This window comes from Conger conger, chromosome 8 (assembly GCF_963514075.1).
Source record: "Conger conger chromosome 8, fConCon1.1, whole genome shotgun sequence".
Lineage (NCBI taxonomy): Eukaryota > Metazoa > Chordata > Actinopteri > Anguilliformes > Congridae > Conger > Conger conger.
Window position 1 is genome coordinate 22,992,055 of NC_083767.1, and position 22,629 is coordinate 23,014,683.

At 40.1% G+C, this 22,629-nt stretch overlaps 1 protein-coding gene across 1 annotated transcript; it reads left to right on the forward strand.

Annotated features, from left to right (window-relative positions):
• The first annotated feature begins 286 nt into the window (after positions 1-286).
• Positions 287-17,548, forward strand: LOC133135775 (myelin-associated glycoprotein-like). The gene is made up of 7 exons (XM_061253049.1): positions 287-410; positions 7,060-7,149; positions 7,299-7,389; positions 10,954-11,262; positions 13,702-14,010; positions 16,288-16,566; positions 16,906-17,548. Exons 2-7 carry the CDS (start codon positions 7,075-7,077, stop codon positions 17,139-17,141), a joined length of 1,299 nt encoding a protein of 432 aa, XP_061109033.1. The 5' UTR covers positions 287-410; positions 7,060-7,074; the 3' UTR covers positions 17,142-17,548.
• The last annotated feature ends 5,081 nt before the right edge of the window (positions 17,549-22,629 follow it).

Genomic DNA, 22,629 nt, shown 5'->3' on the forward strand with positions numbered 1-22,629 from the left:
TGAGGTAGACAGACAGATAGAGTTGTTGTAAGATTGAATTGCTCTTAGTCTTGAAAAGCATTCAGTTAGAAATTAGAAAATTGTTTTCCTTTGGGTTGGTTAATTCCTGAGAACCTTCCCTATTTTTGTTTCTTGGATCCGCTTCTGTTTAGAGGAGCAAGTGGCAGATTAAGGAGATTCGTGTGAGTGTGTGTGGGTGTATAAGACAAAAACAGCTCAGAACGCCCAGACCACTGAACTTTTGTCAGTAAGTAGGACCCACATCCTGTTTCTCTCTCATCGCAGTGCACTTTCAGATAACAGAGACTCGGACACCAGAAGAGACACAATGAGTGAGCTTAGCTCAATTCTCCTGTTGCTTCTCTACATGGGATGTGCTTCTTTCCTTCTTGGAGGAACCAAGGCTGCAAGTAAGTACAGTAATGTTTAGATTTTCTGTGCTCATTAATGCTCTGTCAACTGTCTATCTAGCACTACCCATAGAAAAGAAAATGACCTTATATTTGGCCGTACAGCTCAATCAATCAATCAGTCGATCAACAATGCAAATCAACAGTAACATCATGATAGTATTCCTTGAAAGCTGTTTCTGAGGCACAGCTTTTCCAAGATATACAGTATGTCTCAATATACCATGTACCTTGTTATTCAGTGATGATAATTAGGAGTGTTGTTACAACATAATTACTAACATATTACTACATATTACTAACTACACATATAGGGCAACAGAGCTAAAATGGAGACATTTCCCAAATCAAACCTATGTAAATGAGCGCGTAGCTGTGGATTTCTTTTTCTTTTGGTTTGTCTTCGTTAAAATAAGCGTAATTGCGTAACCTACCCATAAAAACCTTTTCTGAATAGCCTATGACTTGGAATGACAGTGGACTAAAACAAACAAGATAATGTAGTAGTAGTAGTAGTAGTAATAGCTATTTATTTTGGTCTTTGTTAACAATTTTTACAGAATGAATGCACATAAAAATTATGAATAACAATGTTGACCGAAAAGGTGAAGGCTGAAGCTTTAGCTTATTACACACACCCTTTTTACATAATATATTAATATATTGAACCCTATTACTACTAGGTTTGGTCTAAACAAAAGCAAAACATAATAGAAACCAAAAATAAAGTTAAAAACGTTTCATACACAATAATAATCAGACCTTTTTTTTATTTGCAGTGTACTACACATTTTTAATTCCTTGTGACAAATATTCCACAACTTAACCTCTTTCACAGATATACATCTGTTCTTTATATTTGTCCTCACCCTTGTTTTTTTAAACATACCTGCTCCCCTAAATTCATACTGGCTCTCTCTAATTTCAAACAGCCACTGAATACAGTTAGGAAGCATATTATTTTGTGCTTTGTACATTATCTGTGCAGTTTTAAGAGCAACTAGATCACAGAATGCTTATGCATAAGAGTTAATAAATAATTTGTTGGTAAATTCATAATAATATATTATGAACTAAACAACAAATTATTTTATTTCTAACTTTATAGCTCACTTCTGTAGCATGAAAACTGGATTAGTGTTGGTCTTCTGTGTGTTTCCCCATACCTCTACACAGGTAATGTATGGAACTATTAGAGAACAATACAATATATATAATGAGTTCTGATTCAAGATATCTTTAGTTGTAAATAATATTGCAATGGATCTAGACATTTTTGTTTTTACATGATTTATGTGTGGTTTCCAACTTAGTTTTCATAAATTCTTTCTATTTCAACATCGTTGATCATAATTTTCTCTAAATTTGACAAGCTAACTAATAGCTAATTTGCTTGTTGCAACCGATAACAAACTGGTATCGTTTTATGACTAGATATGCATTATTCGCTTGGATAATAAGCAATTCCGGCATCACTTGTCTGGAGTGAAATTTGGGCAGCTACATGTTCCTTTTATCTCTTTACGTGTTCAATCATGCGTGTTTAGCTAAACCTTTATTTGTATCATAAAACAGTAAGTTGCAGTTGCATCGTTAGTGGTACACTATCATATCTCAGTTACAAAGCCAGCTAATTCCATAAGTTGCTTGCTCAGTCATAATATAGTTGTTTATCTAAAGTGAAAACTTCAAAAAGACAAAACATATAAATAGTGTTGTGCAGTGCACTAAAGTCAACATTTCATAAAGCCACCTGCTCGGCGAACATTTTCTCAGTGGAACACTACGAAAAGACGGCAGACTCTGTCTTGTTTGTCAGTCTTTCCAAAGCAGTACATGATGTCGTTTGTCAGTCGGAAATTACTTATTGTAGCCTACCTTTAATATTGTTTTTTTATTTAGTGGCTCTTATGGGCTATTTAGTTCAGACACACATTCGGAATAAAACACTTTTGTTGCGTGAAATTCCACATAGATTGATCAACTATTAATGCCTTTAGCAGGAACGTGCATGTTCGTTAAATTCGTTGTTAAGTTCCTCTTAGGAATCTAACAATTGTGTTCAGGAATGAGAGAACGTTATTTGTTTAAGAACCTGGTTAACACACTCGTTAATCCGAAGATCCAACATTATCGGAAATCCACCCCACTTACCTTGGAACCATGGGCGAATTTTAAGCATCTGAAGTTGATTTCTGCACAAATACAACTATAATGTTACGCCGTGGACTGGGTGAATGGCTGGAAGGTGTGCGTTAAAAGCTTGTAAAACTGCAAATAGTATAGTAGGCAACCACCTTCAAGTAGTTAGTAGTTAGTAGTTAGTAGTAGTAGTTAGTTCCAGCAAAAATGTTTTGAAGTCTACTAAAGGCACTAATTTATAGGCAGCACATAGCCTATGCAAATCTAATAATAGGGTAACATAATAGGGTAATAACATAATAACGGGAGGGAGACGAAAACGCGAAGTGGTAACCAAACATGTAAAACATACGGCTCCGGATTAGGGAGTATACATTTGCATAGATTGACGTAGTGATGGTCAGAGACAGGTGCGAACACTTCGCTGAAACTAAGCAAGTAATCAGGGAGAGCATAGGGAGGCGGAGTTATAGAACAGTGCAGAAACACTAAGAGATTGCGTTAGTGAATTAGTTACGTGAAACTACCCAATAAAAGTGACAGTTAGTTAGTTAGTTAGTTAGACAGACAGTAAGTGTATTAATCGGATTAATACTGTACAATATCTAGATTAGTAGTAGTTAGTAAGAATAGTGCTTTACAACATTTAACTACCAAAAGAAGCAGGAAGTAAGAATCACGAGTTTGGAAGGAATGTTTGAAAACCGAAACTACCGTAAACACCCGAATAGTGGGACACGAAGACAGGGGAGTGACTAGGCTGGTAAACATTCCGACGCAGACATAACAGGGGATGACAAATGAGAACTGTAATGGAAAACAATAACCAAGGACGTATGAAAAATGAATAAATAACAAGAACAGATACAGAAACATTACAGAAATATTTCAAGTCTTTTTTTGTTTTAATCTTGATGACTACACCTTACAGCTCATGAAATAAATGAACATACTTTTCAGAAGATCGACATTTCTGTATTATAATTCCTTTTTGATTGGTCCTATGTAATTCTAATATTTTGAGATACTGGATTTTTGATTTTCATGAGCTGTAAACCGTAATCATCAAGATTAAAACAAACAAAAAAAGGCTTGAAATATTTAACTTTATGTGTAATGAATCTAGAATATAGGAAAGTTTCACTCTTTGAAATAAATTATGGAACAAAATGAACTTTTCCACAATATTAAATTTTTTTAGATGCACTTGAATAAACTGTAAGAAATTAAAATGAAAAGCAATCTTGCTTTATATTAGTAGAAATCTTTTGTGGTTAACCACTTCCGGTTGACAGTTGGAGCGATGTAGACGGTCTCTACTGAGCTCTCCCATATAAAGTCCAACTCATACGCCTATAACAAGAATTTTACGACTATCTAAGCAAAGTGTGCAATTTTAAATTGTGAGAATTTTTTTCTCATTTTTATTTAATTTTGGATTAGGTATTTAGAAAATGCCAGATCTGAGGAAGAATGCTAACGCTAGCTCTGAAGCAACTGAACATACAGAGGGCGTGGACCAAGGACAATCAGCTATACTCCAGGCAATCACATCATTAAAAACTGGCTGCTAAAATTGACGAGAAAGCAGAGACACAAAACACTGATTTACGTAAGAAAATTGACATTTTAAGAGGGGAGATGAAAGCGGCCACTTACAATGTTAACGCAAGGGCTAACGCTCTGGAAGAGCGCACAGCTAGCCTAGAGAGAGCTGCTGACAATCACTCAGACGCCATCACTAAATTAGAACAACAGGTGTCCCAGCTGAGAAAAGAAACCGTGCGTCTTAAGGCAAAGAGTGAGGCACGATCACAGAGAATTTTTGGCGTTAAAGAAAGACGCGAGGAGGGAAATCGCCAAACAACATTCATGGCTGGGCTGCAGCAGAAAGTATTGAACCTAGAAAAACCACCCATCCTTGACAGAGCGCACCATACCAACAAGTCCCAGATGAAGGACAGCAGCCAAGGGTGTTTATGATTAGATGTCACTACTTTCAAGAAAAAGAAGCAATCCTACGTAAAGTCTGCACCACGAGATCTGATCTCTGAACAAGGGGACAGAATTTGAGTATTTCCTGATTACACACAAGCGGTAGCCCGACAGAGGGCTGCATTCAAGCAAGTGAGGCAACAATTACGCCTGTGTGAGGGTGTCAAATACGGAATGTGACACCCGGCCAAGGTGAAAATTGCAACACGAGTGCAGAGAAGCTTCACCGACCCGACCAAAGCGGAAGCCTTTGTAAAGGAACTTTCCACAGGCTCATAATTCACACTGAAATCGGACACGCACGCCTTCTTTTACTCTAGAATTGCCGCGGCTAACGCGGTAAGAAGTGGGCCTAGGCCTATATGAGCCTAGTCTATGGTACTGACTGAGAGGGAAGTTGCCACATTTGATTTCTGAAAAACAGGGAGATTTGACGCGCGACGCGGGGTGTTAAACCATATTTGGAAATATACTATATGTTAACAGTTGTATGACTCCCTATTGCCTCTTACCTCTATTTGTCCTGACGTAGATGCACTCTGTGGCAACCAGAGGGGGAATCAGGGATCTGTGCATATAATTTAGAGTGAGACACAAGACCGTTGCAGTTTTAAGCACTCAAGGGTGCGTTTATTTACCAAAAAAATAAATCAGAAGTATTAGGCGGTTACCTCTAGGCTAGTAGCTAGCTGAACTTTCCCACGCTGGGGTCGTTGACGTGAATGCAAGCGCCAGACTGACAGCCCGCGCAGCAGCTGCTAGGTGATAAGTTAAACTTTTGTATTTCTGCTACCAAGTAAAAAGAAGCATATGGCCAATCGTCACTGTGTTTTACGCATTTTTACCTGTTTATAGACACGGGATTGGATGTCCAAACGTAAAGAGGAAAAAGCAGAATAGCAGTAGAAAAAAAAACAGGACAATTTGTGTCCCGGGAAAGAATAGTCATTTTCCGGGGCAGTAGCTCAAAAAAGAGAACAATCCCGGGAAAACCAGAACGTGTGGCAACCCTACAGGGAAGAGACATTTATTGAACTCTCAGAAAACGTGGTTGTTTCTTGTATTGTTTTTCTCTCTTTCTCCCGTATCCCCTCCTTACTCCAGGGTTAGAGATGTGGATCTACTATCAGGTGAATTTGTCTTGACATCCCACAATCCCCGTTTCCCAGTCATGACTTACACAGATGGGATGAGTAGGACAGCAACAAAATTTCTAAGCTGGAATGTGAGGGGACTAAACCACTCTGTTAAGAGAAGTGATATGTTTTCTCATCTGATGAGAAGGCAGATGTTATATTTCACATTTGCACATTTGTGCACGTCAGATGTCTCCAGATTGCAAAGAGGTTGTATGTCACAGGTCTTTCACTCCAAATTTAACTCCCAGATTAACGGCTATCTTAATTGGAAAAATTGTGCAGTTTGTATCAGAAGAATATATAAATCCTCAATTTGTGTTAGACACAGACAGTTCAAAGTACTTTACTTACATTACTGTAAAGCCAAACTGGCTCAGATGTATCCTGGTTCAGATTCAAACTGTGACACGTTGTCAGGCTCCTGTTACTTTAGGCCATATGTTATGGATGTACCCAAAATTGCACACATTTTGGTCACATATTTTTAACACATTCTCATACATATTTTAAAAAAAGATTGGCCCAGATCCAATTATAGCAACATTTGGGGTTCTTCCTAGCTACAGTGAGGTATCCAGACCTAATAGCATTATCAACACTACTAGCCTGTCGGCTTATACTTCTTGGATGGACATCTCCCATCTCCCATCAATGGGAATCCGATCCACATTCATCCCTGTCGATTGCTTTACCTGCCTTTCTGATATTTGTCCATCCTGCTGTAAATCCTAATATAAGTTTTACATATGTTAAGTCCAAGATGTATATCCATACTATATGGTAGGTATGCAATGGTGTTCTCCTGCTATCTTTTGTTTGTTTGTTTTTTATTTACTTTTCCTTAATGAAAGCTCAATAAAAACAACTTGAAATAAATAAACATTTAGAGATCAGGTTTGCATTTGGTCACGTACAGATTAATTGGAACAGACATTTAAACCAGGGGTGCCCAATATTTTGCACCCCACTGTAGCTTGCTAGTCTGCCACTGTTAGTTCTCTAGTTCTGCCTTCCAGATGTCACTGACCTCAGGCTATTCAGGGACTGATTGTGGTCGACTACCGCCATCTACAGTATATACAGTGGAACTGTACAACCAGTTTGAGCACTCATTTTAAATGACTTTTAAAACTACATGATGGTTATTGTCTGATAAAAATTTTTGAAAAGATATTTCAGTTTGAGATAGATTAATACAGTGTAAAATAAATGCATTTGTAGTTACAAATGTTTCCAAACAACCCTATTCCTGAAGGGATATAATCTCTGTTTCTACTGTACATGGTCTCACATTGTCCTATTGTGTAATGTGGTAAACTGTGCAAGTCTGTATAGTTTCTAACCTAATCAAACTGTTTCATCTTTGGTTCCAGATTTCACTCTTTTGAATGTGTATCAACCCCCACACATGGAAAGTGAGATTGGACTTCCTCTCAATCTTGCATGTGAATTCAACTATACGGGTGATTCTTATATTTCTGAAATGATGTTTGCAAAATTCTATACAAAAAGCAATCATATCGTAGATTATGTTGTGGATGTGAAATGCGATAGTATCTATGAAGACACTGTGTCCTGCAAACTTTCTCTTACCATTAACCCAACTGTTAAGGATGAGAATGTTTACCACTGTGAAGTGGTAATCCCACTTGCTGAGGGAATCATAGAAGTTAGAGGCGCCGGAACAAACCTTTCACTGCACGGTAAGAAAATATTTTATGTGATTATACACGGATCTCCCAAATCTATTTATTTACAGTAATATTGCACATCAGTAAATTCATATAAATCTGCACTGCGTCTCCAGGTAAGCAATCTTAATCTTAAAAAACCCAATGTATAAACAACATATTACACACAATAAAAATGGTGAAATGTAAAATGTGTGAATGATTTAAATCACATTGTAAAAACATTCCACAAAAAAGAAAATAATTGTTGGGTCTTTGAGAAAAAGGGAGAAGAGTTGGGCTGTGAATGTAAAATGGCTCAACTAAACCATAGGTTGATGAACATGGCTCGTCAGACCCTGTAGATAAGGTTTATGATGATGAAGGTTATTCTTCATAAGTTAAGCATGTTTACAGTATGTTTTACATATGCATTGTTGAAACGACTCTTTAACTGTCACCCTAAGCCCCGATGTCAGAGATATCACAAAACCTTATGAGAATTGGTATAAAAGCAGGTCAGTGTCACGCCATTGGCCAATTGTTAAACCATTGCAAAAGTGAAGAATTAGGCACATGAATATTCAAATATTCAGTGTTAAATCAAGCGTCAACAGACTATGACATCTGGTTGTCTCTGCTACTGTAGGAAGCTGAGACTTAGTCAAACAAAATCCATACAGAAATGATTAAGTAAAAACAACATCCGTATTCTGCAATGGCCATCTCAGTCTCCAGACTTAAATCCCATCAAACACCTGTGGTCTGATCTGGAGAGGGGGGCTCAATAAGTGCAAACCCTATCAGGTATGCAGAACAACAGGACCCAGTCGCAGAAATCCAGTTCAGTTTACATTTACATTTTAGTCATTTGGCGGACACTTTCAATCCAAAGCGCATAGGTTCTTCGACAGGCTAAAACATCAAATCCATAACTAGTAAAATATGCATGAAGGGCTTTTCTAAACAAGAAGACAGTCATCGTAAGTGCAAATTTTATTTTTTATGGGGTTTCAGAAGGTTTGTTTTTAGTCTGCATCGAAATATGGGGGGGGGGATTCTGCTGTCCTGACAGTGGTAGGCAAGTCATTCCACCACTGAGGAACCAGAACAGAAAACAGGCGAGAACATGCAGCTCGACTGCCAGGTGCTCGTAGTGAGGGAACCATAAGGCGACCAGAGCTGGCAGACCGGAGTGGTCTAGCTGGGGAGTAGGGAGTGATTAAGGATTGGATGTAAGGTGGGGCAGTCCCCTTAGCAGCCTGAAATGCCAACACTAGGGCCTTGAAGTGGATGCGTGCAGCAATAAGAAGCCAGTGGGGGCCAATGAGGGGTGAGATGACGTTAGCGATTTGGCAGGTCAGACAGACGGGGTTCGACAGCAAACGGGAATAGCAAGAAGTAGGCAGTTTGTTGTTAAGTGTCCAGGCAATGGGTCAATACTCCAGCAAACAGATATATCAAGGGTAATCAAAAACGAAGTCGTAGACACAGGTGAAGGTTCGGTAATGAGAAGGCGGAGCAGACAAAAACAGATTGCAAAGAACAAACCCGAAAAACAAAAACAGGTCAATAACTATGGTTCAAAACTAGACAGATGGGAAAAGCTAAATGCGGAAGTCGAAAACAAAACATGTTGTAACGGGTATCAATCAAATAAACGCTGGAGAGTATGGTCAGACACATAACAATCTGGCGACAAACTAGACAAACAAAGGGGTTTTGATAACACAGGTAACAAGAGGGAATGGCAATCAGGTGTGGGAAACAATTAGGAAGTGAAACACAAATGAAACAAATGAATGAAGTGAACTGAACTGACAGACAGATGACGGTGTGCACAGAGGGTAACAAAACACAAACAAAACACTAAGCACTGAAACAACAGACTAGACAACGAAAAACGCACACATCACATCCTGACACAAACCCAAGAATATCAATTCAATTCCTCCAAATGTGTTCTTTAATGTTATCACAGTTTAAAAGAAAAGATTCATGGCTGTCGTCTTTGCTGCCAATATTTGTGAAACCTGCTACCTGATTTTTGCGGAAATATTCAATTCAACTCAATTCAATAAAATTTTCTTTGTATAGTGCTTTTTACAAAGGGCCTTTGTCGCAAAGCAGCTTTACAGAATTAGAAACCAGGCCCCAAGAGTACGCCTAGGGCAACAGTGGCAAGGAAAAACTCCCTGGAAACAGGAAGAAACCTTGAGCAGACTCAGTAGGGGAACCCATCTGCCGCTGGCTGATACCGGTTTGTAGAAACAATGGTTTTAAACAGAAAACCAGATTAAATAAAAGTACATAAATGTCCAATAACTTGAAACACAGATGAGGTTGAGGGATGTCAGGAACACCAATATATATATTTTTATTGGAAAAAATTAAGACTTTGGTTGATTCCGTTGAATCATTAATAAACTACACTACTTTACACATGTTGCTTTATTCTCTTGTTTGCATATTTATCAAGTGGGCCAATAATTCTGCAGCCCACTGTATTTTCAGCTGCCACTAAAAAGCCAGCTCCTCCTTGGGGCGCTTGTGCTTGGCGCAGCCTGACTCTAGTGTGTAAAACGTAAGTCAGCTTTGCATCCGGCAGCCTGTCCTGAATGCTCCGGGGGGGAAGTCCAGCAACCAGCAGGGACTCCTCCAACCACTGTCCATTTCCTGTCTCCCTTGGTCCCACGTGGCCCTGGACTTCATTACTGGTCTACCCATCGCTAAGGGAATATCCATTGTCCTGACAGTGGTAGACTGGTTCTCCAAATATGGACGCTTCATCGCCCTACCCAGGCTCCCTTCCTCCAAGGAGACTGCCGAACTTCTCGTCCTTCACGTTTTCCACCTGCACGGCCCCCAATGTTCCCTGAGGATGAGAAGGACGTGGAGGTACTGGCGGCTCAGCTCCTTATTCGGTGCCCCCCCCCCACCTGCCCGGTACACTGTCAGCCAGAAGGTCTGGTTGTCCTCCAGGGACATTCCCCTCCGATCCACTTTCCCCAAGCTTACCCTCAGATTCATTGGCCCCTTCACCATCACCCGTGTTCTCACCCCCTTTGAAATGGACACGAGGGGCACCGGGTGTCACCCATAGAGGTTCCTTTCAGGTTCTGTGTTTTTCGATATCTAGTCTCCATCCAAGTACCTAGTGTTTCCCTCTGTGCACACCGTAGTCACTCTGTCAGGTCATTCATTCTATGTTATTCATTTCACCTGCGTTTCACTTCCTGTGTCTAAATCCCTGATAAATTAATTAAGAAATAGGTAACAAAGAGACCCTCAGCTATGCATTAAATTCCGTAGGACATGAATACAGGTTTATTTTGACCTATGTCCTGGGTTCTAGGGGTATTCAATATGTTGTGCAATCTAGGGTTAATATTCAAAATGCAGGGTGTGATTGCAAGCTCATGATTTTGGATGCCAAATGTTAAGGTACTTTAAAAAAAAAAATTAACGTAGAAATTGAAATTGAAATTCTTTAAAAAACTGAAGCCAGGCTTATGAACATGCAGTTACAATGGTATGCTCAAATCTGTGCTTTTGTCATTTATTCAGTTTTGTCTTATTTAACCCCCTTTTTTCTAGTCGATCCCTCTTCAATAGAAATCAGGGCGGTCCCTCTCCTGGTTTCTGGACGTGACACCATGGTTCTGTGCATGGCCTCTGGGTTCTACCCCGGGAACCCCTCTGTGTTCTGGTTCCACAGAGGCCTCCCAGTGCCACCAAGCGACATTTCCACTAACATCATCCAAGAGAGCAATGGCACTTTCTACCTGCACACTGTGTACAGGTTCATTCCCACTGGGGTGGACCACACCGGAGTGTGTCTCTGCCAGGTCTCTCACCCAGCCTGGAAGCAGCAGTGGGAAGCTAGCGCCATGCTTAACGTCAGCTGTGAGTGATCTCACTTCCTTCTGCTTTGGGACCTCCGGTCTAAGATGTATGCAGTTCAGAACAGATCTGGATCATCCATCCATCCATCCATTATCTGAACCCGCTTATCCTGATCAGGGTCGCAGGGGGGCTGGAGCCTATCCCAGCATATATTGGGCGAAAGGCAGGAATACACCCTGGACAGGTCGCCAGTCCATCGCAGGGCACACGCACCATTCACTCACACACTCATGCCTACGGGCAATTTAGACTCTCCAATCAGCCTAACCTGCATGTTTTTGGACTGTGGGAGGAAACCGGAGTACCCGGAGGAAACCCACGCAGACACGGGGAGAACATGCAAACTCCGCACAGAGAGGCCCCGGCCGACGGGGATTCGAACCCAGGACCTCCTTGCTGTGAGGCGGCAGTGCTACCCACTGCGCCATCCGTGCCGCCCAGATCTGGATCAAATACAGTAATTGTTTCGGATTCAAATACTTTTCTGTGCCTGGTGCACTTTTCTGAGACAACCAAGAGGACCAGTTTGGGGTTTGCACTTTTTGTATTTTGTAGGTTCAAGTTCACCAGACAAGCTCAGTAAACCTTAGAAAAGTATTTGAATCCAAAACAATTACGTATTTGACCCAAGTCTCATTCACGTGCAGGGCTAGTCGTTGCTGTTCCTCGGTGGCAGCAGGGTCTATCAGCCCCAGTTCCAGATCCACTCAACCCCTGTCCTAGACAACCGTAGCATCTCAACGATTTGGATTCAGGCAGGCACTTCATCCCTTGAGTCAATCACTCTTAAGCTTTCAACACCAGGGGACATTTGAGTATTTAGCTCCCAGTTTACTTCTATGTAATACCGAAAGAATGACCTGCATCTGTAGTTCACTATTACCAAACTATTACCAAAGAAACTAAAATAAATAAATAAATGTCTCCTTGTAAATGTAAACCTTTTCAGTCCCAAGCATAAAATGAAGTGGCTCCACCAAAATCCCTAGATATTTTGATTTGGTTGAGAAAATTGAGAAAGTTAAGAAAATTTAGCAGGGTTTTAATAAGCTGAAAAGAGTAGCAGTTGTTTTGATTGATTGAAAAGGTATATGGTTGAGAGTGCCATATGGCACTCTTGAGACTGAAAGAGTTAACAGGAGAAGGCTTTGAAAGCAAAGTACTACTAGTCTTGGTTTCCACAGCCTACTTTTGGAAATTCTAGGTTTTACCTCGCTAGACCACGAGAGGGCGTGCCACCCACGTTCAGCATGAGAAATTACCTTCCGGATGTGGAATGCTGGTGTAATCATGGCCGATTGGTCAGCTGCGTGTAGAGCTATTTAAGTCCCTTGCTGGCACTGCTCTGGGCTTTGGTGTTTCATTTTGACCCTCACACTATTTTAGATTGAGCTCAATAGCTTAGACCATACCATGTTTCTGACTTTTCTCCAACTGGAGATATTAAGACCAGAAGGAAGCAAAAGAGTTAGATTAGATTTGTTAGATTATTTCCCCAGTTCATTTTCACGAGTTAATTTTCAAATCCCTGTTTTTAGGAACATGTAATCAAATCCACTAAGCAAACCAACATTGTTGTCAAAAACCTAAAATGGATGCGCCAAAATTGTGTAAATATTTATTTTCAGTGTTAATATGAGGGCCTGAGAAATGTGGAAAAGAAATACTGGAATAATATCTTAACAGTATATGCATATAATGAATCTGTCACAAATATAGCAAACTTGTTAATATCACAAACAAAACATTTATGAAGTACTGTAGATAATATCACTTGATAATATCACAATTAGATAAGGGAGTGAGCTTATTGCTGTTGCTAGAGAGTAGTATACAAGGAAATAAAAAAGGACCGGGACAAAATTAACTGTTGGATGGAAGTGAGAAGCAAGCGAATGATTTTAAATGCTGTTTTAAAAATGAATAGCTTCACCCGACTATCCAGAATTGTGTTTTAGAACTAAATTACTGTACAATGTGAGCAGTTTGAATTCAAGATATCTGCAATTATAATTTCACTAGGAACTTAAGAGCAATAATTCAAGATATCTGCAAGTGCATTTTCACTAGTCAAAATGCAAATTTAAGATATCTCTAATTGCATTTTGACTTATAAGATTGACGCTTTTACATTAAGTCGTATGGAACCTCCAATTAAAGATATCTACAATTTTGACTATGTAAAGGTGAATTCCAGATAGTATCTCTATTTAAATCATGACTAGTCGTAACTCAAATTCGAGGCTCCACTTTAGTTTAGTTATGTCAAGTGATTTATCACAGACCTGTGACATTTTAGTGTGACAGCACAATGCAATACAATATTTTCATTTATGTAGAACGTTTTCATGTGAAATAGTTTATAGGATTAACAGAGTATTGGCAGTATTTATCCTGTCATTGAATTCCATTTTGATAATCCCTTATTCCTTATTCCAGTGGAACCCGTTTCTATGGACATGAAGCCCCTCTCATTGCTGGTTTCTGGAAATGAGTCCATCCTGCTCTGCACAGCCTCCCAGTTCAACCCTGGGAATCCATCGGTGTTGTGGTTCCACAGAAACCTCTCGGTGCCAACCAGCAGCATCGCCAATGACATCATTGTGGAGAGCGATGGCATTTTCTCTCTGCGCAGTCAGTACAGGTTCACTCCTACGGAAGCAGATCACATTGCTGAGTGTTTCTGTCAGGTTTCTCACCCAAGCTGGACCGAGCCGTGCACAGCTAACATCACCCTCAATGTTCGCTGTGAGTAAATATTCACTCTCTAAATACACACTGCTGTTCCCTCTGTTCACATTGTTTGCTTGTGTGATATACAACCTATGAAATACTGTCAAAAGGTGCCATTCCCGCCTTCTGATCAACTTGGTTGGATTAAGATCAATCAAGCCCAGAAATGTATTTGAATCTGCACCTGCTCTCCACTATCGCCCCCGAGCTCCAGGACCTGGGTCTGGCCCCTGCGCCCCATCTGGCCAATGCCATGGCTACTCGCCAGGCTCTGGCCCAGTCTCAGGTTCCCTTGCGCTGACTTGGGCTCCCCTCTGAGACCGTGCTCCCCTCCGAGACCCGAATTCCCCTCCGAGACCCCCGTTACCGTCCGCTCAAGCCTCACCCTCTGCTGTACTGCCCAGTTCCCCTCGCTGCTGCCATCATTATTCCTGTTCCTTTGTGCTCTGTTTTTCCCTTTTTCCACCCACCCTCCCTGCTCCTCCTCCCCATGGGTACCTGTTAAAACGCGTTTCTTCAAACTTTTGAACGGCAGTGTACATTCTGATGAAACTGCAAATGCAATTCACTGACTAAAACAGTGTAATGGAACTTTAAATCATAGGTTCTTGTGAGAAATCTGAAAAGCATGGTTATTCAAACACTTTTGTCTGTTTGTTTATTTTGTTATTCCTGTTAATTTATTATTTTTCATATTCATGTCTGGTTTTTCTGTTTACATTCATTAGTCTTTTCACTCATCTTCCCCGGTGATGTTTTCTGAGCCCAAGTCACTTCCCTCTCTGCGTGATTCACTATTTGGGTGGTTTCGGAATTTTCCGATTTTCCACGATTCCTTCTCAGTCTCGCTTTTTCTTACTTCCTGCTTTCTGTCCATTTCATGTTTGTAGATAGCACTAACATACTAATCCCAACTAACATATAATTTGTACAGTATTAATTGTATTAACACAATAATATGTTTGTCTAACTAACAAACTAACATTCACTAGTTTTGGGTATTTATATATTGGTTCCTCTTTCCCCCACTTGTGACTGGAAGTTCCCATATCTTTCACACTTTTCACACCTAACATACCATAGATGATTTTGTTCAATAACAAATCAAAAGGGTTCCCATTATGGAGCCATAGAACCCTTTCAGAACCCATTTATTTCTTAATGCATTCTGTCCTTCTCTCGAGAGCCAAAATGTCTGCTGGGCTGTTAAAGTCTGGCCCTAGAGTGCCATGCTGTCATTTTGCTTCAGCCAGGCACTCCACGATACGATTAATGATTCAGTTGTTTTACTGAATTAGTTTTGCTTCTAGAAATGTTAGTTTACTTCACAGTAAAAATGTCCAGTGTTCAGGTCTAACATTGAATTAAATTCAACATTTAAATTATGACTAGTCGTAACTCAAGTTCAAGATAACTCTAGTTTTGGCATAACTCAAGTTCAATATATCCATCCATCCATCCATTATCTGAACCCGCTTATCCTAATCAGGGTAGCAGGGAGGCTGGAGCCTATCCCAGCATACATTGGGCGAAAGGCAGGAATACACCCTGGACAGGTCGCCAGTCCATCGCAGGGCACATGCACCATTCACTCACACACTCACACACTCACACACTCATGCCTACGGGCAATTTAGACTCTCCAATCGGCCTAACCTGCATGTCTTTGGACTGTGGGAGGAAACCGGAGTACCTGGAGGAAACCCACGCAGACACGGGGAGAACATGCAAACTCCGCACAGAGAGGCCCCGGCCGACGGGGATTCGAACCCAGGACCTCCTTGCTGTGAGGCGGCAGTGCTACCCACTGTACCATCCGTGCCGCCCCAAGTTCAATATATCTACAATTGTATTTTGACTAATATCTTAGTTGAACATATGAGTCTGGTTCTGATTTGCACTATTGTACGTCGCTCTGGATAAGAGTGTCTGCTAAATAACTATAATGTAATGTAATGAGTCTAATAGGGACCATATTTACTCTATAAGAGTTGATTTAAAACTGAACATTTTACTCTGAACAAACCCTCTGCAGCCCTCAAGGACCAGGACTACTCACGAGCAGAACTAACAGTGACATGGTAACAAATCAATGCCCAAGGCATCATGGGAGGTGTAGTTTGTCATGTTCATACATCACATCACAGTATCAGGTCGAGTCTGTGTGAAATAAAGCAGTGATATAATTGTAGTGACCTGAAGGCACTAGTGCTAAGGCACTAAACCTCTGAGGTATGACTAAAACATGTGTTTTGTAACAAACACTTAAACACACTTTCTCCACCTCTCCAGATGGACCCAGTGCAGTGAGCGTGATGTCGCCCTCAGGTTTTGTGGCTAACGGCTTTATGAATGTAGCAGTGGGGTCCACTGTGAATTTGAGCTGTGCTGCTAACGGGAACCCCAGCCCAAAAGTGCAGTGGCTGAGGGGAGACATTACAGAGCCGAACAGCACTGATCGTCTGTACATTCCTTTGGCGCTAAAGGAAGATGGGGGACTGTACTGGTGCGTGGCACAGAACCACTATGGAGAGCGGAACACCAGCATCACTCTGCTGGTGACAGAGTCTGGTGAGCTACACACCCTGTATTTCATTCAGTGAAGTCCATAAGTATTTAGACAGTGACAAAGGACTGTAATTTCTATGCGGTTCACGTCATATGGATCAAAATACCCTGAAGTTAAAGCTTTATTTTGAATGTATTTTTATCCATATGGAGTGAAATATGGAGGAATTACAGCCGTTTCAAATTGTGTCACTGTCTAAATACTTCAGGACTTCATTGTATGCTCTGATTCTTAAGTTTCGAACATTGTGTATCCAAAATCATGACATCTTAGTGTAGTTTAAGACCCTGTTAACCCAGTTATCTAACAGTGTATAAACAAGTTTTTTTTCCTGTCCCCAGTTGTGTCCACATGCCTGCTGGTGAAACTACTGTTAATTGGGATGCTCATCTTGCTGGATATCATTATGTTTACCATCTATATTATCAGGAAGATCAGAATGGGCAGATCTAAGGTTCAAGGTCCTTCCGTGTCACAGACATCACCTCCACAAGGAGAGAGATCCAGTCTTGAACCTGCCATGGCACCTGAACCTGATTCATTATCAACCAATATCAACCAGATTCCACCAGATTAGAATCACTGGCTGCGTTGAAAACTGCATACCGTAAATCCTCAAATTGTGGCCGGGGTCTTTTATTTACTTAGGCTGCACAAAGCACAGGCCTTTATTTGGTGCAGGCTTGTATTCGAGGCAGGCCTTTATTTCTTATTAGGCTTCTGTTGTAGAATTTTATTCTTAGAAATAAAGTAAAAGGCTACACTTCAAGTGGGCCAACACTGTTCAACACTTCCTGTAACCGTTCAGAAACGCAACTTGAGTAAAGGCCAAGCATTTAGAGTAAAACATTTATTCGAAAAAATCCATCAGTCGTGACCAATACAAAATAGGTTCTTGAGGTGTTTCATAAATGTGTCTGCTTAAACTGGATATTAGCGCTCTCTATACACAACTACACCATGCATGTATGAGCTTCACCACCATTTACAGAGTACATTTATATATATATATATATATATATATATATATATATATATATATATATATATATATACATATATATATATTTTTTAATCTAATTCGAATTTTGATGCAATGCTTTTAGAAATAGAAATAGAAATGTTACATGTAGTTATTCTCTGCCTTGGTGGAATTTACTTAGGATTCTATATCGAGGTCTGTCTCAAAGACATCCATGTAATGTCCATGGCTTAGGTATAGCAACACCTTTTAAGTTCAGTTTTGATTAAATGCTTTTAGAAATAGAAATGTTACATATAGTTTTCTACTCTCATATTACTGTCTTAAATGTTTAAACCAAAACCCTACAGTATTATATGCAACTGTTTCTGTTCAAAATGATGAAAGTCCTATGTCTTTCCAACCAGACAAATCTATTGGTGCTTCATTGTGAAGTTGTCCGCTTTGTGTAATTGTGGCATGCAATATTTTATGGTATGGCATTTAGAGTTTTGCTGTTAAATGCGCAGTACCAATGGGGAATAAAAGACTAGTGGCAACTTTAAAATTTAAATTGACATGATTTTCTGTCATACTGCCCTATGGCCACCAGAGGCCAGTACTGCAAAAGTGCAGACCAAGGTTTCTAATGGTATTGGGATGTCATGTATTCCATTTCGCTTTTCAGGGTTTTCCACAGAAATAACTACCATGACCACTAACAGTAACTTCTATGCACTGGAATCTCGATACAGTGCGATACAGTGCCACGAAGAGAAGCTCCAATTATATTGTGTGTAGTGTATTTATCTACTGTATATTTCCCAATTATGTTAACGAGAATGTTTATCTTTTAGCTAGTGAGCTGGTGGACTGTAGAGCAGGTACCTGGGTCAAGTACATAATTATTTTTGATTCAAATGCTACAAATAAAAATGTTCTATGCTTGGCTGAGCTTGTCTGGTGTACTGGAACCTATGAAATACTCTCAAAAAGTGCAAACCCTGCCTTCCGGTTGCCTCAATTGCACCGGGTGAGATCAATCGAGCAGAGAAAAGTATTTGAATCCAATTACGTAAATGATCCAGGTCTGCTGTTCAGTAGAACAAAGCAGCGGCTGACGGTGCTTTTTTTCAGAGGAGGTTACGTGCTTGTCTGCTTGTCTGAAAGTTACATTTTACTTTCAGTTTTATGCCCTTGACTTCCCACCCAGTAGCACCTGTGTCTGTAGTCTCATTGGAGATCCATTCAAATGCAAAGAGTTTTAGTATTGCTTGTAGGACGACCTGAAAATATGATATCTGACTCTGATGATGTTGATAGGTCACAGACATCAGGAAAAAGATTTGCAACCAAATTCAAAACTTGACTCTTTTTTTTGACATTATGTTAATTTGTCTTAAATATTGAAAAGGGGGACTACATATAAATAGTGTTGTCATTACTACACAGTGAAACCACAATGTATAAAAATACCTTTTAATAAAGGCTCTGAGTCTGCGCTTTGACCATGAATTGTTTGATTACAAGCAGATAAAATACAATATCAAATCAGAAAAAGCGCGAAAAACACATACGATGATGTCACCAACTAATCAACAATTACATTTGTTGGCAACTAATTTGGTCATCGATTTTAGTCGACTACGTTGATTATTTGTTGCACCCCTAGTTCCAATTTTCTAGGTCTATCAATCGCCCTCATGCTACTGGTCCTGCTGTATTGATGGTGGTGGCATTGGATGCTTATTTCTCTTTCTCTAAGCTGTGTTGATATTTAGGAAAATATGGTAGCTGAAGGTGGAACTTGGGATGAATTGCATAATAGGCCTATGCTATATATTAACCGCTTTGTGGCATTACAATAAGTTCTGAATTAAAGCACTCACTCTTTTTTCCACAAGATATTTGTCAACAGAAACTTCAGATGGATGTTAAAACGTTATAAATATTTCATGAAGGGCTGGTGGAATATACTTGAGATTTGTGATGTATTTAGAGGTCTATCTCAAAGAGGTCCATGTATGGTACTTTTTTATGACTGTAATGAAACTATTAAACTTATAAAAACAATAATTTAAAAAATGTGAAATGTCTTTGTAAATACTTTATAGTTTGCTTTTTGTGGCCTTAAATTGCTTGCAGCAATATTTTCTCTCATGCTATTGGTTGAGACAAACAATAAATACCAGTATTCTCTCTGAGACAAAGCTAGACAGTTTGCTATGTTTAACACCAGGCGGAGCCATTGTTAAACTTTTGCTAAATGTGTTTCTGTCTTGTATTTTAGGTTTATAGAAATGTGTGGTAATAATTATGATAATACTTATGCACAAAATAGCTCCGCTACACCCTCTTCCTTTAGTAAGCCAAATCAGTTTAACCAAGCAGATTTGAAGAATTCAAAGTTTAGGCCACAACTAGAGCCAAAAACAGTATTATAAACTTTAACATTGTTTCAAGGCAATTATAACTGACTGCATAAGAATGTGTGCATCTTATCTAAATAACAAACAAGGAATGTAAACATGATGACAAAATGCATCAGCGTTGGATATGCATACTTCTACCAAAATTACAATAGTTTTGCTTGAATCAGTTTGCTAAAGGATGATACTGTATGTAAAGTGCAAAAACATGAAACGTATGCGTGTGTTATTGAAGCCCTCTTCTTGTGCGTGGATGGTCCAACACGCTCTTCGTATGAGCCAGTGCTGACTATAGCTGGTACCCTCCTATAACAACTGACAATGGCTACCAGGGAACAGAGAATTTCAGTTGGTTGAGATGTGATACAGTATGTCTCATTGTGCACTACTGACTTTTTGTTGACTATGGTGTGATACGAGCAGCAACTGACGCCGCCGTTGTCTGTGCTCTCACCGATAAACTGTGGAGGTTGTAGCAATGAATGCTGAGGATGAATACTAATAGGTATTCCAAAGTGGGAGATGAAGAGGGAAAAGCACTAAATATATATCTTATTGTCTTATCATTCACAATGATTCTTTGAGGCCAGAACTCATTTGTAACAAGTAATTCCACTCCAAAATGGCATTCGTGCAGATAGTTGTTCACAGAGAACTTTGGAATTCAAGCACAGATGCTCCTTTCAACATATGCTATAAGGGCATCTTGGTCTTGGGCGCTGTATAGTTGTAAGTTAATGAGCGGAGCCATTCTAGTCACTGCTTCCCAGCTCCTCTGATAAAGATGCCAGACACTGAAAACAGAATATACAGGGACAGAGTGAACCAGAGCATCCTTGATTAAGAAGTTGGTGCATTAGCTAACTAGTCAATTAACAGTTTGTGTTTCCGCATCATGAAAAGGGATAGAGCTTACATTGTTTTTGCCAATTCCAACATAATTTTAATATGTTTTATAATTTAGGTAAACTAATCTAGCTACATATATTTGATTAGATTTCTAACACAATAAAAATAAGTGACAACATGCAGACTCAAACAAGTGCAGTGAATTATTCCTTTAACACTAACAAACACAGCGATACAAAAGGTTCATCCAAGATTAGTTTGTATTACATCATGATCAAAGAAAAATTTAAAATGATCAGAAAACTCTCCTCTTTGGACTGATGCCCTCAACTCCCTGCCCCTGCCCTTGTCAGTGCCCTCCACCCCCGCTGATTTCTAGATGACTGTGATGCCCCCACCCAGTGCCGTGGACCCCCTCAAAGTGTTCCCCACTGCCCCCTCCCAGCAGAGATAGAATTTGGCCCATTCATTAGTCTAAGTGGATGAGGCATCCTAATAAGAGCTCCCTTCCCCTCAATAATTGCTGTTGATTGGAGCAAATGAGACCCTAGTTGCCAGACAGGCGATTCTCGACGAGGATAATCCAATTCCCAACTCAAACTAATAGGATTTTTACTCTGGGCTGGCCTCATGTCCGTCTGCGAACTCTGGCTGGGTCCCTGCGCCCTGTCCGCTTCCCAGCCTCTGGATCATATCCACGTACCCCCCTTTTGCCCTCCTTACGCACACACACATACACACACACACACACACACACACACGCCTCACGTCCTCTTGACAGGACCACATCCACCACCACATTATGTGATTCATCCACCATACAGTATTTGACAATAAACATCAAGTCCAAGCAAGGGTAGGGTGTAAGTGAGTGGGCTGAGAGAAATGGAGAACATCTTGGTCATGTCTTTTTTCTAGCCCTTTTCTCCCAGTACAATATGCTTCCTGCAACAGGCCCGGCAAACAAAATAAATATTAATGCTATTAACTGACAGAAGAGGAATATCACTGATAATAAACTATTTTCTCCTCTGGTCGTATCTTGAGCCAATATGAAATCGCCTTTGACAACTGCCAAAACCTTGCATTAACACAGTTACCAGCTTGAAGGTCATGACGACTGGCTCCAAAAGTGGGTCCCATTTCCACATTTGGACTTTGACATTAGAATGATAAGGGGACGAGCTGGTGCCTAGGCCCCAAGCCTAATGAAACTCCACTCCATTAGTGCTGAATCGGACAGATTGCTCTCCAGGAGAAATGAATTGAGTTTTTTGTATTTGTGAGATCATTCTCCCTCCATTAACTGCTATTTATCCCGTCTCTTCATCACGACTAAATCATGTTAGGCAGCCATGATTAGCTGGGGAGGCCTCCGTTCTTAAGTGGTAATTGGGTTTGGCGGCTCGGCTGATAGCGCCATTAGGGCCAATAAAGACCCAGTTTGGCTCGCTGAGTGGAACAGATTCTTCGAGACTAGACGGCAGATGGAGCAAGGGGTCAGCGGAAAAAAGTTTGAGCTTCTCAAATCTCAAGCACTTATTTTTTCCTCTTAACTTTTTTGATTTTGTCCTGACAGAGAGGTTCTAACTGTTCTAGAAAAGTGGTTCACTAAATATTTGTTTGATGAGACCCTAGCAACTGTAAAAATGTAATAATCTTTTTTTCTTTTTTTTTTGTAATATGGGTCAGTGATTGCATATTGGAGAACATGGTTTGGTTATCAATTCACCTAACTGAGATTTAGATTGAGAGAACTGTACAAGTACAATATTAGATTATAAAAGTATACAGTATAAGCATATACTTCAGCAACTGAATAAACA

Excerpts from the sequence above, each read along its gene's own strand:
- LOC133135775 (XM_061253049.1), top strand. The coding sequence starts at position 7,075 with ATGTGTATCAACCCCCACACATGGAAAGTGAGATTGGACTTCCTCTCA. Across the intron at positions 7,150-7,298 it reads ATGTGAATTCAACTATACGG|GATGAGAATGTTTACCACTG; the intron begins GTGATTCTTATA and ends CCAACTGTTAAG. Across the intron at positions 11,263-13,701 it reads CGCCATGCTTAACGTCAGCT|TGGAACCCGTTTCTATGGAC; the intron begins GTGAGTGATCTC and ends TCCTTATTCCAG.